Source organism: Coregonus lavaretus, assembly GCF_964263955.1.
Source record: "Coregonus lavaretus genome assembly, chromosome: 9".
Classification (NCBI taxonomy): Eukaryota; Metazoa; Chordata; class Actinopteri; order Salmoniformes; family Salmonidae; genus Coregonus; species Coregonus lavaretus.
The window spans coordinates 4319286-4335276 of NC_139996.1; the positions used below are offsets into that span (position 1 = coordinate 4319286).

Below are 15991 nucleotides of genomic sequence, written 5' to 3' on the forward strand. Positions count from 1 at the left end.
TCCAATGCCTATACAGGACCCTTAGTGGGCTCTGGTCAAAAGTAGTGCACTATATAGGGAATAGGGTGCTATTTGGGACGCAGCCAGAGTCTGGTTTGAACTCACCGGGATGGTGCTGCTGTCTGCAGTTCTGTCTTTCACTTCCACATTGCCAAGGTGAAGCACAGCCGCCAGGATTTGGAAAAGTTTCATTTGGTATGTTTCACTGATTCCTGAAACAAAAAGAGAGAGAGAGAAAACCTTTAATTGCCGTCTCCAGTGACTACAACCAAGTCTGTCTCTCCACCAGGCCAACAAGCATTACAGGCCAACGAGTGCCGAATTAGACTCGAATATAAAGTACATTTAGCTAGACAAATGTATTGCTGAACACTCTCCAGTGAGCAAAGAAGATTCATGATTCAAGGCGATTTTATTTCTGCACAACCACAGTTGCTGGTACAGTATTTGCTTGGGGTATTTCGCTATTAATACTAACTCACCTAACAACGAGAAAGCCTTCCTGGTGCTGCACATCTCTTTGGCGTCGTCTACTCCCTCTATGGCAGGGCTGCCTCCCTGGTTGGTACAGTGGAAGTCATCAGCGCTGCCTGCAGACAATGGCCTCATGTCAATCTACCTGCCGTAGCTTTCCTATGAATCAATCATTCAACATGTCTATGGAGCGTGCAATGAGTTAGCATGATAGCAAAAAAAACAGATCTGGGATCAGGCTACGTTTTGGATGCATTTCATTAACGATATTCCACCCAACTACTCTCTGTGGAAACATATTCCTTTCGTACGTAAGGAAATAACAGCACACATTGGTTACATTTTCTGTTGCCTTGATAGCAGCGTTGCAGACTCTGCGTGGAAGCATGAGTGATAGGGTTATAGAGAAGCTTTAGTTCACTCAGAGAGGACTGCTCATCTGTTTTTATGTGTAACAGGGTTGCCCAACCCTGTTCCTGGAGAGCTACCCTCCTGTAGGTTTTTTCGCTCCAACCCCAGTTGTAACTAATCTGATTCAGTTTATCAACCAGTTGATTATTAGAATCAGGCGTGCTAGGATTAGGGTTGGAGCAAAAACCTGCAGGACGGCAGGTCTCCAGGAACAGGGTTGGAATGAAAACCTGCATGACGGCAGGTCTCTAGGAACAGGGCTGGAATGAAAACCTGCAGGACGGCAGGTCTCCAGGAACAAGGTTGGAGAGCCTTGGTGTATAATACATACTGAACAAAAATATAAAACGCAACATATAAGAAAATCAGTCAATTGAAATAAATTAATTAGGCCCTAATCTATGGATTTCACACGACTGGGAATACAGATATGCATCTGTTGGTCACAGATACCTTATAAAACAGCTATGGGCATGGATCAGAAAACCAGTCAGTATCTGATGTGACCACCATTTGCCTCATGCAGCGCGACACATCTCCTTCGCATAGAGTTGATCAGGCTGTTGATTGTGGCCTGTGGAATGTTGTCCCACTCCTCTTCAATGGCTGTGCAAAGTTGCTGGATATTGGCGGGAACATGAGGTGATGGCGGTGGATGAATGGCACGACAATGGGCCTCAGGATCTCGTCACGATATCTCTGTGCATTCACATTGCTATCGATAAACTGCAATTATGTTCATTGTCCATAGCTTATGCCTGCCCATACCATGCCCATACCATAACCCCACCGCCACCATGGGGCACTCTGCTGACAACGTTGACATCAGCAAACCGCTCGCCCACACGACGCCATACACGTGGTCTGCGGTTGTGAGGCCGGTTGACTGTACTGCCAAATTCTCTAAAAACAAAGCTCTGGTGGCTTATGGTAGAGAAATGAACATGAAATACTCTGGCAACAGCTCTGGTGGACATTCCTCAAAACTTGAGACATCTGTGGCATTGTGTTGTGTGACAAAACTGCACATTTTAGAGTGGCCTTTTATTGTCCCCCGCACAAGGTGCACCTGTGTAATGATCATGCTGTTTAATCAGCTTCTTGATATACCACACCTGTCAGGTGGATGGATTATCTTGGCAAAGGAGAAATGCTCACTAACAGTGATGTAAACAAATTTGCGCACAAAATGTAAGAGAAATAAGCTTTTTTTGTGCGTATGGAATATTTCTGGGATATTTTATTTCAGCTCATGAAACATGGGGACCAACACTTTACATGTTGCGTTTATATTTTTGTTTAGCGTAGAATCCTACCTAACTGGAGGGTTTTGAACTCGGGTAGGTGTGAGGAGGCACACAGTTGATAGAAGATATGGTAGTTCCTCTCCTCGGTAGCCTGCAAAGACGACAAAGTGTTTAATCAAATAGAGTTTTAAAAATAAGACAGACTGGAAGTGCCACACTCCCTCTTTGTCTTCAGGAATGTGTGTTGGTTAGAAAATCGTAAAGCCCCGTAATTCATTAGGAAGAGTGAGGAATGAGGGCATCACAGCTATAGCAGCACAACATACAGTGAAGACTTCCTTTTACAGATGGGGAAACTCCGAAAAAACGGGGTCATGTTGAGTAGGCACGAAAACGGTTTGCCCTAAAGAACACCACCTGGACTCCAACCATACCGAATACTGTCCATGTATTGCGCCTCACCTGAAACACCACTCTAGATTTCTCCAGCAGGTACGTCCTCATGTTGGCCCCGATGATGCGATAGTTCTTGTCGAATTCAATCTCGATGTACTTCCCAAATCGACTGCTGTTGTCGTTTCTAGTCGTCTTTGCATTTCCGATGGCCTAGAGGAAAAACAGAAAGAACAGGCTACGGGTATCATTTGGGTAGTTGGCTAGAGACATACAAGTAGACATGGGCCAAGTTCGGCAGGGCAAAACATTGTGGAACTTTCAGATAGATATACTGTAAGCTCTGTTTATGACATTTCTATCTGCAAATTCCACAACATTTGCCTTGAACTTCCAACAATAATTTCCCCTCTAGGATCAATGAAGTTTATTGAATTGAAAGAAGACCTGTGGTGTCTTACCTCCATGATGGGGCTGGAGGCCAGCACTCTCTCCTCCACATTAGCCTCACTGGACGACCCGCTGACTGTAGCAAAGTACCGCATGGCATACTTAGCAGAGACTGTTTTACCAGCCCCAGACTCCCCACTCACTATGATGGACTGGTTCCTCTGATCTCTGGGAGAAGAAGAAGAAGAAGAAGAAGAAGAAGAAGAAGAAGAAGAAGAAGAAGAAGAAGAAGAAGAAGAAGAAGAAGAAGAAGAAGAAGAAGAAGAAGAAGAAGAAGAAGAAGAAGAAGAAGAAGAAGAAGAAGAAGAAGAAGAAGAAGAAGAAGAAGAAGAAGAAGAAGAAGAAGAAGAAGAAGAAGAAGAAGAAGAAGAAGAAGAAGAAGAAGAAGAAGAAGAAAACTTCAATAATTTGGATAAATTGATCATTTGGATGATTGATAAGTGACTTGGAAATTGCTTTCACCCTTCCTTGAAGTAATCACTGATCTGGCATGACTGGACAGCTGAAAGCCAAGTGGTGGAGCCCTTAACTTCACCTGTCCAATCATGTCAAGGGAGGAAGGAAGGAAGGAAGGAAGCACGGCCAAGACATTTAGATGAGTGATTGACAGACCTGGCCATCTGTTTGTAAGCCTCCTCTGCCACAGCGAATATGTGAGGGTCCATATCTCCCATGTTTTGTCCAGAGTATGCATTGATGATGTCATGGTCATAGATGGGAATACTCTCATAGGGGTTGATAGCAACCAACACGATGCCTGAATGAATTCGCATCAACAAATCAGTGACATGGTCAATCAAGCACGCACAAGAATTTCAAAGAGCCCATGTATTCGACCCAGGTCTGTTAGCAGTTAACAACAAATGTTTTGCCAGACACAGATATAAAATCACAACAATATGACAACGATCTAATTTCCACATGAAATGTCCCTATAAATCTACAGCTCTGTCTGTCCCTCCCCACTGTCACCGTTGACATATGGAGCGAGTTCAGCAGGACGCATTCTGAATGGTAGGTCAGAATGACAGGACACAGACTTCTCAATATATACGATCGGCACTATCTATATTACCTCAAACAGAACTGACAGTCCTGTGAACAGGACTCCAAAGTCTACAGTGACTCACCAGAACAGAGTTAAAAGGCTTTAGTTTGTACCACAGTACGTGTAGATGGACTTGGGAGTGTGTGCGTGTGTGTGTGTGTGTGTGTGTGTGTGTGTGTGTGTGCGTGTCTCTTTACCGCAGTAGGTGTAAATCATCTTGGACTCCACGAAGCGAACTTTGAGGTTGTGCAGTACGGCTGGTTCATGGAGGTAGCTGAGAGCGGTCAAGTCATTCTCCCCAACCAGGATATCAGGGTTCCTTAGAGGAGGTAAACTGTTGGTCTGAGGGTCGATCTTGTGTTCCACGTTCTGGAAGAAAACACAGCAGTCAGATGAACACAACACCCCCCATAATAACAATAACGTGTATATATATATATATATTCACTGGACAAGCACTAGAAATTAGTGCAAGCTTATGTGGGATGGTGCAATGCATCTGATATGGGTTGTTTATTCAACGTGGGAATTGTATACAGTCTGCCTTCTAATTAATTAAAGGCGCACTACGCAGAAAGTGTTGAAATTCTAATCGTTTGCCTAATTTCAGTTTATGTAACAAAACAAACAAGTATAGTCTACAGAAACATTGTACCATCTAAACCACTGTAAAATATATATTTTCCTACACCAAAAATATTGTATTTTCAGCTGTCTGAAGCTGGTGTACAAAACCGACAGTAAAAGACGCAAAAACCTAAACGTAAGAACGGGAAGCATAGAAATAGAGCACATAGAACAGATCTACCGCTTCTTAGACCTGCTTTCAATGAGAATGACAGATCTATAACACACATTTCTATGTGAATTTCAGCTTTAACCCTCCCGTTGTCCTAGGGTCAAAATGACCCGCCACTGTGTTGAACCAGCTTTATTTAATTTTTATATTTTTGGGATCATTTGTGAGAAGGAGGCAGTGAGACTTTAAAGAAAGATATAAAAATTAATAAAGTTGGTTCAACACAGTGGCGGGTCATTTTGACCCTAGGACAACGGGAGGGTTAAGTACTGAATCCTCCATGCGTCCTTTAAAATAGGCAGTTACATTGGTTACTCTCTTCTGCCCAGCCACTCAGATAATATCTTGGGCTTATTTCCATACCTGAAGTACATGCCTCAACTTGAACCTACAGCTGCTGTGCGCAGCAAAACGCTTAAGAGTAAAAGCACCATCGGTATGGCGGTGTGGCCTCTTACTTTTCTGTCCCTGTATCTAGCTTGATCTAAAATAAAACATGTTTAGGCTACATATGAACATGTGTCCACACGCTGTAGCTATAGGGTGAAGCATTCACTTACTCAAGCCAAGGTGGTAACTAACTTCATCAACATGTTTTCGGCTCAAGTAAATGTATTAACCAAGTACATAAATAAACAGGGAAACAACTTATTTACAACATGGACGATACATTCTGAGGACTTGCCCCCACCCCTCCAGACCCATCTCTCCAGCCCTCCAGACCCATCTCTCCAGCCCTCCAGACCCATCTCTCCACCCCTCCAGACCCATCTCTCCACCCTCCAGACCCATCTCTCCAGCCCTCCAGACCCATCTCTCCAGCCCCATCTCTCCACCCCTCCAGACCCATCTCTCCACCCCTCCAGACCCATCTCTCCACCCTCCAGACCCATCTCTCCAGCCCTCCAGACCCATCTCTCCAGCCCTCCAGACCCATCTCTCCAGCCCTCCAGACCCATCTCTCCAGCCCTCCAGACCCATCTCTCTACCCCTCCAGACCCATCTCTCTACCCCTCCAGACCCATCTCTCCAGCCCTCCAGAACCATCTCTCCAGCCCTCCAGCCCCATCTCTCCAGCCCTCCAGACCCATCTCTCCAGCCCTCCAGACCCATCTCTCCAGCCCTCCAGACCCATCTCTCCAGCCCTCCAGACCCATCTCTCCAGCCCTCCAGACCCATCTCTCCAGCCCTCCAGACCCATCTCTCCACCCCTCCAGACCCATCTCTCTACCCCTCCAGACCCATCTCTCCACCCCACCAGACCCATCTCTCCAGCCCCATCTCTCCAGCCCTCCAGACCCATCTCTCCAGCCCTCCAGACCCATCTCTCCAGCCCTCCAGACCCATCTCTCCAGCCCTCCAGAACCATCTCTCCAGCCCCATCTCTCCAGCCCTCCAGACCCATCTCTCCAGCCCTCCAGACCCATCTCTCCAGCCCTCCAGACCCATCTCTCCAGCCCTCCAGACCCATCTCTCCAGCCCTCCAGACCCATCTCTCCAGCCCTCCAGACCCATCTCTCCAGCCCTCCAGACCCATCTCTCCAGCCCTCCAGACCCATCTCTCCAGCCCTCCAGACCCATCTCTCCAGCCCTCCAGACCCATCTCTCCACCCCTCCAGACCCATCTCTCCAGCCCTCCAGACCCATCTCTCCAGCCCTCCAGACCCATCTCTCCACCCCTCCAGACCCATCTCTCCAGCCCTCCAGACCCATCTCTCCAGCCCTCCAGACCCATCTCTCCACCCCTCCAGACCCATCTCTCCAGCCCTCCAGACCCATCTCTCCAGCCCTCCAGACCCATCTCTCCACCCCTCCAGACCCATCTCTCCACCCCTCCAGACCCATCTCTCCACCCCTCCAGACCCATCTCTATCTCCCCTCTCACTGTTCCATCCTCCAGCTGTAGACACAGAGCCCTGTCTCCAGGATTGTAGTCCTTGGTGAGCTCTGCTGGCTTCCACGCCTCCACAGCATCTGGGAGCCAGACCCGGGCATACTGAGGGACAGAGGAACACAGGTTAATGCATTGGACGTGTCAACAACATATATAGCTACATCTATGACTAAAAAGCAATGAGTCATAGATATGGCTAGGCAACATACTGACGTGTTGTAATTATACAGAGGAAGTAGATGGACACGGGGACACTGGTTAACGCATAGAAATGTCAACATAACGAAAATGTTGCACTACTGGTATTCAAAATACCACACAGGCTTCCTGTGTCGATTAAGGAAATGTACCTCAATCCAGGGATGAGAAATGTTACTCCTAATTGTCCTATTATCCCACTCGTTTCAACGAGAAGATTGAACGACCGCTAACTAGCAGTCCTTAGCAGCCGTTCAATCTTCTCGGTGTTAAGAGTTGGGATAATGGGACAATTCAGAGTATCCGACCCGAGTGCAGATGGAAACAAGCATAGGTCGGAATCTATTCTGGCTACACAACTGCATTTTAGTCTAATCTAAATGATCAATGCCATTTTTAAAAATCTGTGAACATTCTCTTCGAAGATACAATGTAATATCACTATGGATGAGATGACAACTTTACTTATTTATTCAATAATCACCATTGACATTTCTCAGGAACAAAAGCATTGAGGTTACTAGCAACTCACAAAGTAGCTGGAGGAACGCTACACGAAGTAACGTTACCATTAAACAGTAACTTTCCACAACTGTGTCATCACTCACCACTGTCTGTGGCACAGTTATTGTCGACATGTTGCTAAAAGTCTATCACAATTACTTACACGCGGGGCACACAGATTAACTGTGGTTCTTCAAGTGAGAGCAAAACTGAGGCCAATGTTGATAAAGTCGCCTACCTGCATTTAACTGTTATCTCCTATCAGTAAATGATCGTCCAGTCCTACTTAACGTTACATGCCACTGATCCTATTAGCCTACCTTGGAGTACAGTTCAGACGCTGCCATGACACTCAATAAGCTTTATATCCAATCTTCACTTTGGTCTCTGCCTCTTCATTTGCGACTCAGTGGAAGAAAAAAAAAATGTAAAAAGAAAAAGTAGCGGAGAGAGAGAAAACAGCGGCTACGTGCCGACAGAAATATCCATACTTCTTCAAGTGTGAAGTCTCTGTGCATTATGGGTATATCTATTCCGCGTCCAGTGGCTGTTGCCTTGAGAGGTGAGTGGCGCGTACCTCCTCGTGGCTGCTTACATTATTACATTATTACATTATTACATTCAAACATACGCTTCAGCAACCACAGCTACTGAAGTCACTGAAAAACCTTAACAAAGAGTTGCAGTCAGTTTTTTTTTAAAGTTTTGGAATGGGTGGCCAGTAATAAACTGGTCCTGAACATCTCTAAAACAAAGAGCATTGTATTTGGTCCAAATAATTCCCTTAGTTCTAGACCTCAGCTGAATCCGGTGATGAATGGCGTCACATTGGTGTGGCTGTTGAACAAGTTGAGGAGACTAAATTACTTGGTGTTACCTTAGATTGTAAACTATCATGGACAAAACATATAGATTCAATGGTTGTAAAGATGGGGAGAGGTCTGTCCATAACAAAGAGATGCTCTGCTTTTTTGACACCACACTCCACAAAGAAAGTCCTGCAGACTCTAGTTTTATCTGATCTTGATTATTGTCCAGTCGTGTGGTCCAGTGCTGCAAAGGAGGACCTAGTTAAGCTGCAGCTGGCCCAGAACAGAGGCACATCTTGCTCTTCATTATAATCAGAGGGCTAATATTAATACTATGCTTTCCAGTCTCTCTTGGCTAAGAGTTGAGGAGAGACTGACTGCATCGCTTCTTATTTATATAAGAAACATCAATGTGTTGGAAATTCCTAATTGTTTGCATAGTCAACTTACACACAGCACTGACACACACACTTACCCCACCAGACATGCCACCAGGGGTCTTTTCACAGACCCCAGGTCCAGAACAAATTCAAGGAAACGTACAGTATTATACAGAGCCATGGGTGCATGGAACTCCATTCCATCTTATATAGCACAAGTGAACAGCAAACCTGGTTTTAAAAAATAAATAAAATAAAGCAACACTTCACGGCACAACGCCTGTGTGTATGTACTGACATGTATGTGGAACCGATGGATACACACACACCACATGTTCATGTTTTTAAATGCTTGTCAATTGTAAAGGAATGTGATGAAAGAAATAAAAGCTGAAATAAATAATTCTCTCTACTATTATTCGGACATTTCACATTCTTAAAATAAAGTGGTGATCCTAACTGACCTAAGACAGGGACTTTTTACTAGGATAAAATGTCAGGAATTGTGAAAAACTGAGTTTGAATGTATTTGGCTAAGGTGTATGTAAACTTCCGACTTCAACTGTGTGTATACAGTATCTCACAAAAGTGAGTACACCCCTCACATTTTTGTAAATATTTGAGTATATCTTTTCATGTGACAACACTGAAGAAATGACACTTTGCTACAATGTAAAGTAGTGAGTGTACAGCTTGTATAACAGTGTACATTTGCTGTCCCCTCAAAAAATTTAAAAAAAAAGATTGTAAAGTGGTTATCCCACTGGCTATAAGGTGAATGCACCTATTTGTAAGTCGCTCTGGATAAGAGCGTCTGCTAAATGACGTAAATGTAAATGTAAATGTAAAATATTTTGTCTGTAATGTATTTTTCGTTATGTGTCGGACCCCAGTAAGACTAGCTGTCGCCATTGGCTAATGGGGATCCTAATCAATCAAATCAAATCTCAAACATGTAGGTAAGGCCAGCCAGGTCTGACTGGGTCAGTAACACATATACACATAGGCCTAGCTGATTATTGAGTTGCAGCTGTCAGTGAAAAGCATCTAAAATATGTGTGAAGATAATATGTCTCTCTCCAGAATGGCTCAGCTGTCTCCCACCAATTCTTGGCATTCGTTGTTTCATTGTGTGAATTGTTTGCCCTTTTATTTTTGATCAATTTACCAGTACACATGTCGCCAGTAGTAAATGTACCTTTAATCCCCGTCATTTGGTTACATTAATTCCTTTTAATGCATCTATTAATTACAGTAATTTACCGCTCTCATTCTCGGGAGTGTAAACGTTGTTTGCAGAGTTCACAACCTGCTACACTTTTGAGAAACAAGTTTTGTTTTATTTCATTAAACATCATTTACGAGATTTATCAATGTTTTCATTGTCTTTTGTTTGGAGTGCTCCATGTGAGCAATGAGCATGTGTCTGGTTTCTCTTTCCTGATAACGTTGAGGGAACGCGCACGCGCCTAAGCACGCATAGAAGTACCTGGCCTGCTGCGCGGAAATGTAAGAAATTGCTTTTTGAACATCCATTGCAATGATAATATATTAATTATTATATTATTTAACGATGGTATCAAAAACATAGTCCAGATTTGTCGAATTACAAATGTGTCAAGTAGGTAAAATAAATAACCCCTTTTAGGTTATGAAGATTCCAATATTCATTTAAAATTACAAATTGAAAAGTAATTGTAAAGCAACTTTGGGTCACAATATAAGTCCCATGTATTATTATTAGAAATAAACTTTGTTTCAACAGTTCATGGTTCTGTTTTGAAAAAGAAGCCAACCATCTGGGACACCAGATTAATCAATATGCATATTAAAGAATGCATCCATTTATTCTTAATTCCATTTGTGTGTATTGGATATATGTTGTGAAATTGTAAGATATTACTTGTTAGATATTACTGCACTGTCTGAGCTAGAAACACAAGCATTTCGCTACACCCGCAATAACATCTGCCAAACACACGTATGTGACAAATAAAATTTGATTTTGATCAATTGTCAAATGCAGATGAGGTCATAGAGCTAACCTGGTGCCAGATCAGTTTGTGCTCTTGCCAACTCCATTGCTGTCATTTGGCATGACAATTCCATAAGGAGTTGGCAAGAGAGCAGACAGACCGGCACCCAGGTGACAGACCGGCACCCAGGTGACAGACCGGCACCCAGGTGACAGACCGGCACCCAGACTAACAAGTTAATGGATTTGAAGGTTAATGGGCCCGATTATATTCTCCTTTACATTCATTGTGTTCTTTGCCAGTGTTGGTCAACATAGTAGTATTATAGCTACGTATACAGACACTACAGCTGTAGTATTATAGCTACGTATACAGACACTACAGCTGTAGTATTATAGCTACGTATACAGACACTACAGCTGTAGTATTATAGCTACGTATACAGACACTACAGCTGTAGTATTATAGCTACGTATACAGACACTACAGCTGTAGTATTATAGCTACATATACAGACACTACAGCTGTAGTATTATAGCTACGTATACAGACACTACAGCTGTAGTATTATAGCTACGTATACAGACACTACAGCTGTAGTATTATAGCTACGTATACAGACACTACAGCTGTAGTATTATAGCTACATATACAGACACTACAGCTGTAGTATTATAGCTACGTATACAGACACTACAGCTGTAGTATTATAGCTACATATACAGACACTACAGCTGTAGTATTATAGCTACGTATAGACACTACAGCTGTAGTATTATAGCTACATATAGACACTACAGCTGTAGTATTATAGCTACATATACAGACACTACAGCTGTAGTATTATAGCTACGTATATAGACACTACAGCTGTAGTATTATAGCTACATATACAGACACTACAGCTGTAGTATTATAGCTACGTATACAGACACTACAGCTGTAGTATTATAGCTACATATACAGACACTACGGCTGTAGTATTATAGCTACATATACAGACACTACAGCTGTAGTATTATAGCTACATATAGACACTACAGCTGTAGTATTATAGCTACATATAGACACTACAGCTGTAGTATTATAGCTACATATAGACACTACAGCTGTAGTATTATAGCTACGTATAGACACTACAGCTGTAGTATTATAGCTACATATAGACACTACAGCTGTAGTATTATAGCTACATATACAGACACTACAGCTGTAGTATTATAGCTACATATAGACACTACAGCTGTAGTATTATAGCTACATATACAGACACTACAGCTGTAGTATTATAGCTACGTATAGACACTACAGCTGTAGTATTATAGCTACATATAGACACTACAGCTGTAGTATTATAGCTACATATACAGACACTACAGCTGTAGTATTATAGCTACATATAGACACTACAGCTGTAGTATTATAGCTACGTATAGACACTACAGCTGTAGTATTATAGCTACATATAGACACTACAGCTGTAGTATTATAGCTACATATACAGACACTACAGCTGTAGTATTATAGCTACATATAGACACTACAGCTGTAGTATTATAGCTACATATACAGACACTACAGCTGTAGTATTATAGCTACGTATAGACACTACAGCTGTAGTATTATAGCTACATATAGACACTACAGCTGTAGTATTATAGCTACATATACAGACACTACAGCTGTAGTATTATAGCTACATATACAGACACTACAGCTGTAGTATTATAGCTACATATAGACACTACAGCTGTAGTATTATAGCTACGTATAGACACTACAGCTGTAGTATTATAGCTACATATAGACACTACAGCTGTAGTATTATAGCTACATATACAGACACTACAGCTGTAGTATTATAGCTACGTATAGACACTACAGCTGTAGTATTATAGCTACATATACAGACACTACAGCTGTAGTATTATAGCTACATATAGACACTACAGCTGTAGTATTATAGCTACATATACAGACACTACAGCTGTAGTATTATAGCTACATATACAGACACTACAGCTGTAGTATTATAGCTACATATACAGACACTACAGCTGTAGTATTATAGCTACATATACAGACACTACAGCTGTAGTATTATAGCTACATATAGACACTACAGCTGTAGTATTATAGCTACATATAGACACTACAGCTGTAGTATTATAGCTACATATAGACACTACAGCTGTAGTATTATAGCTACATATAGACACTACAGCTGTAGTATTATAGCTACATATAGACACTACAGCTGTAGTATTATAGCTACATATAGACACTACAGCTGTAGTATTATAGCTACATATAGACACTACAGCTGTAGTATTATAGCTACATATTCAGACACTACAGCTGTAGTATTATAGCTACGTATTCAGACACTACAGATGTAGTATTATAGCTACGTATACAGACACTACAGCTGTAGTATTATAGCTACATATAGACACTACAGCTGTAGTATTATAGCTACATATACAGACACTACAGCTGTAGTATTATAGCTACATATAGACACTACAGCTGTAGTATTATAGCTACATATAGACACTACAGCTGTAGTATTATAGCTACATATACAGACACTACAGCTGTAGTATTATAGCTACATATAGACACTACAGCTGTAGTATTATAGCTACGTATTCAGACACTACAGCTGTAGTATTATAGCTACGTATTCAGACACTACAGATGTAGTATTATAGCTACGTATACAGACACTACAGCTGTAGTATTATAGCTACATATAGACACTACAGCTGTAGTATTATAGCTACATATAGACACTACAGCTGTAGTATTATAGCTACGTATACAGACACTACAGCTGTAGTATTATAGCTACGTATACAGACACTACAGCTGTAGTATTATAGCTACGTATACAGACACTACAGCTGTAGTATTATAGCTACGTATACAGACACTACAGCTGTAGTATTATAGCTACATATACAGACACTACAGCTGTAGTATTATAGCTACGTATACAGACACTACAGCTGTAGTATTATAGCTACGTATACAGACACTACAGCTGTAGTATTATAGCTACGTATACAGACACTACAGCTGTAGTATTATAGCTACATATACAGACACTACAGCTGTAGTATTATAGCTACGTATACAGACACTACAGCTGTAGTATTATAGCTACATATACAGACACTACAGCTGTAGTATTATAGCTACGTATAGACACTACAGCTGTAGTATTATAGCTACATATAGACACTACAGCTGTAGTATTATAGCTACATATACAGACACTACAGCTGTAGTATTATAGCTACGTATATAGACACTACAGCTGTAGTATTATAGCTACATATACAGACACTACAGCTGTAGTATTATAGCTACGTATACAGACACTACAGCTGTAGTATTATAGCTACATATACAGACACTACAGCTGTAGTATTATAGCTACATATACAGACACTACAGCTGTAGTATTATAGCTACATATAGACACTACAGCTGTAGTATTATAGCTACATATAGACACTACAGCTGTAGTATTATAGCTACATATAGACACTACAGCTGTAGTATTATAGCTACGTATAGACACTACAGCTGTAGTATTATAGCTACATATAGACACTACAGCTGTAGTATTATAGCTACATATACAGACACTACAGCTGTAGTATTATAGCTACATATAGACACTACAGCTGTAGTATTATAGCTACATATACAGACACTACAGCTGTAGTATTATAGCTACGTATAGACACTACAGCTGTAGTATTATAGCTACATATAGACACTACAGCTGTAGTATTATAGCTACATATACAGACACTACAGCTGTAGTATTATAGCTACATATAGACACTACAGCTGTAGTATTATAGCTACGTATAGACACTACAGCTGTAGTATTATAGCTACATATAGACACTACAGCTGTAGTATTATAGCTACATATACAGACACTACAGCTGTAGTATTATAGCTACATATAGACACTACAGCTGTAGTATTATAGCTACATATACAGACACTACAGCTGTAGTATTATAGCTACGTATAGACACTACAGCTGTAGTATTATAGCTACATATAGACACTACAGCTGTAGTATTATAGCTACATATACAGACACTACAGCTGTAGTATTATAGCTACATATACAGACACTACAGCTGTAGTATTATAGCTACATATAGACACTACAGCTGTAGTATTATAGCTACGTATAGACACTACAGCTGTAGTATTATAGCTACATATAGACACTACAGCTGTAGTATTATAGCTACATATACAGACACTACAGCTGTAGTATTATAGCTACGTATAGACACTACAGCTGTAGTATTATAGCTACATATACAGACACTACAGCTGTAGTATTATAGCTACATATAGACACTACAGCTGTAGTATTATAGCTACATATACAGACACTACAGCTGTAGTATTATAGCTACATATACAGACACTACAGCTGTAGTATTATAGCTACATATACAGACACTACAGCTGTAGTATTATAGCTACATATACAGACACTACAGCTGTAGTATTATAGCTACATATAGACACTACAGCTGTAGTATTATAGCTACATATAGACACTACAGCTGTAGTATTATAGCTACATATAGACACTACAGCTGTAGTATTATAGCTACATATAGACACTACAGCTGTAGTATTATAGCTACATATAGACACTACAGCTGTAGTATTATAGCTACATATAGACACTACAGCTGTAGTATTATAGCTACATATAGACACTACAGCTGTAGTATTATAGCTACATATTCAGACACTACAGCTGTAGTATTATAGCTACGTATTCAGACACTACAGATGTAGTATTATAGCTACGTATACAGACACTACAGCTGTAGTATTATAGCTACATATAGACACTACAGCTGTAGTATTATAGCTACATATACAGACACTACAGCTGTAGTATTATAGCTACATATAGACACTACAGCTGTAGTATTATAGCTACATATAGACACTACAGCTGTAGTATTATAGCTACATATACAGACACTACAGCTGTAGTATTATAGCTACATATAGACACTACAGCTGTAGTATTATAGCTACGTATTCAGACACTACAGCTGTAGTATTATAGCTACGTATTCAGACACTACAGATGTAGTATTATAGCTACGTATACAGACACTACTACAGCTGTAGTATTATAGCTACATATAGACACTACAGCTGTAGTATTATAGCTACATATACAGACACTACAGCTGTAGTATTATAGCTACATATACAGACACTACAGCTGTAGTATTATAGCTACATATACAGACACTACAGCTGTAGTATTATAGCTACTGTGAAAGCAGAAAACAAGTAAAACATCAGCCAAAAATTAAATAAAAAGTCAAAAACAAAGC

General features: G+C 41.0%; 1 protein-coding gene across 1 annotated transcript in view; it reads right to left on the reverse strand.

Annotated features, from left to right (window-relative positions):
- LOC311134826 (unconventional myosin-Va-like) overlaps positions 1 to 7921 on the reverse strand; it is a 38952-nt gene extending 31031 nt beyond the window's left edge. The window contains exons 1-9 of the mRNA XM_084168606.1: positions 7739 to 7921; positions 6708 to 6818; positions 4221 to 4392; positions 3588 to 3732; positions 2987 to 3143; positions 2595 to 2738; positions 2202 to 2283; positions 483 to 590; positions 106 to 212 (exon numbers count right to left, since the gene is read on the reverse strand). Coding sequence (XP_084024732.1) covers positions 106 to 212; positions 483 to 590; positions 2202 to 2283; positions 2595 to 2738; positions 2987 to 3143; positions 3588 to 3732; positions 4221 to 4392; positions 6708 to 6818; positions 7739 to 7765 — 1053 coding nt within the window. The 5' untranslated portion in view covers positions 7766 to 7921. The remainder of the gene's footprint in view (positions 1 to 105; positions 213 to 482; positions 591 to 2201; positions 2284 to 2594; positions 2739 to 2986; positions 3144 to 3587; positions 3733 to 4220; positions 4393 to 6707; positions 6819 to 7738) is intronic.
- Between the last annotated feature and the right edge of the window lie 8070 nt (positions 7922 to 15991).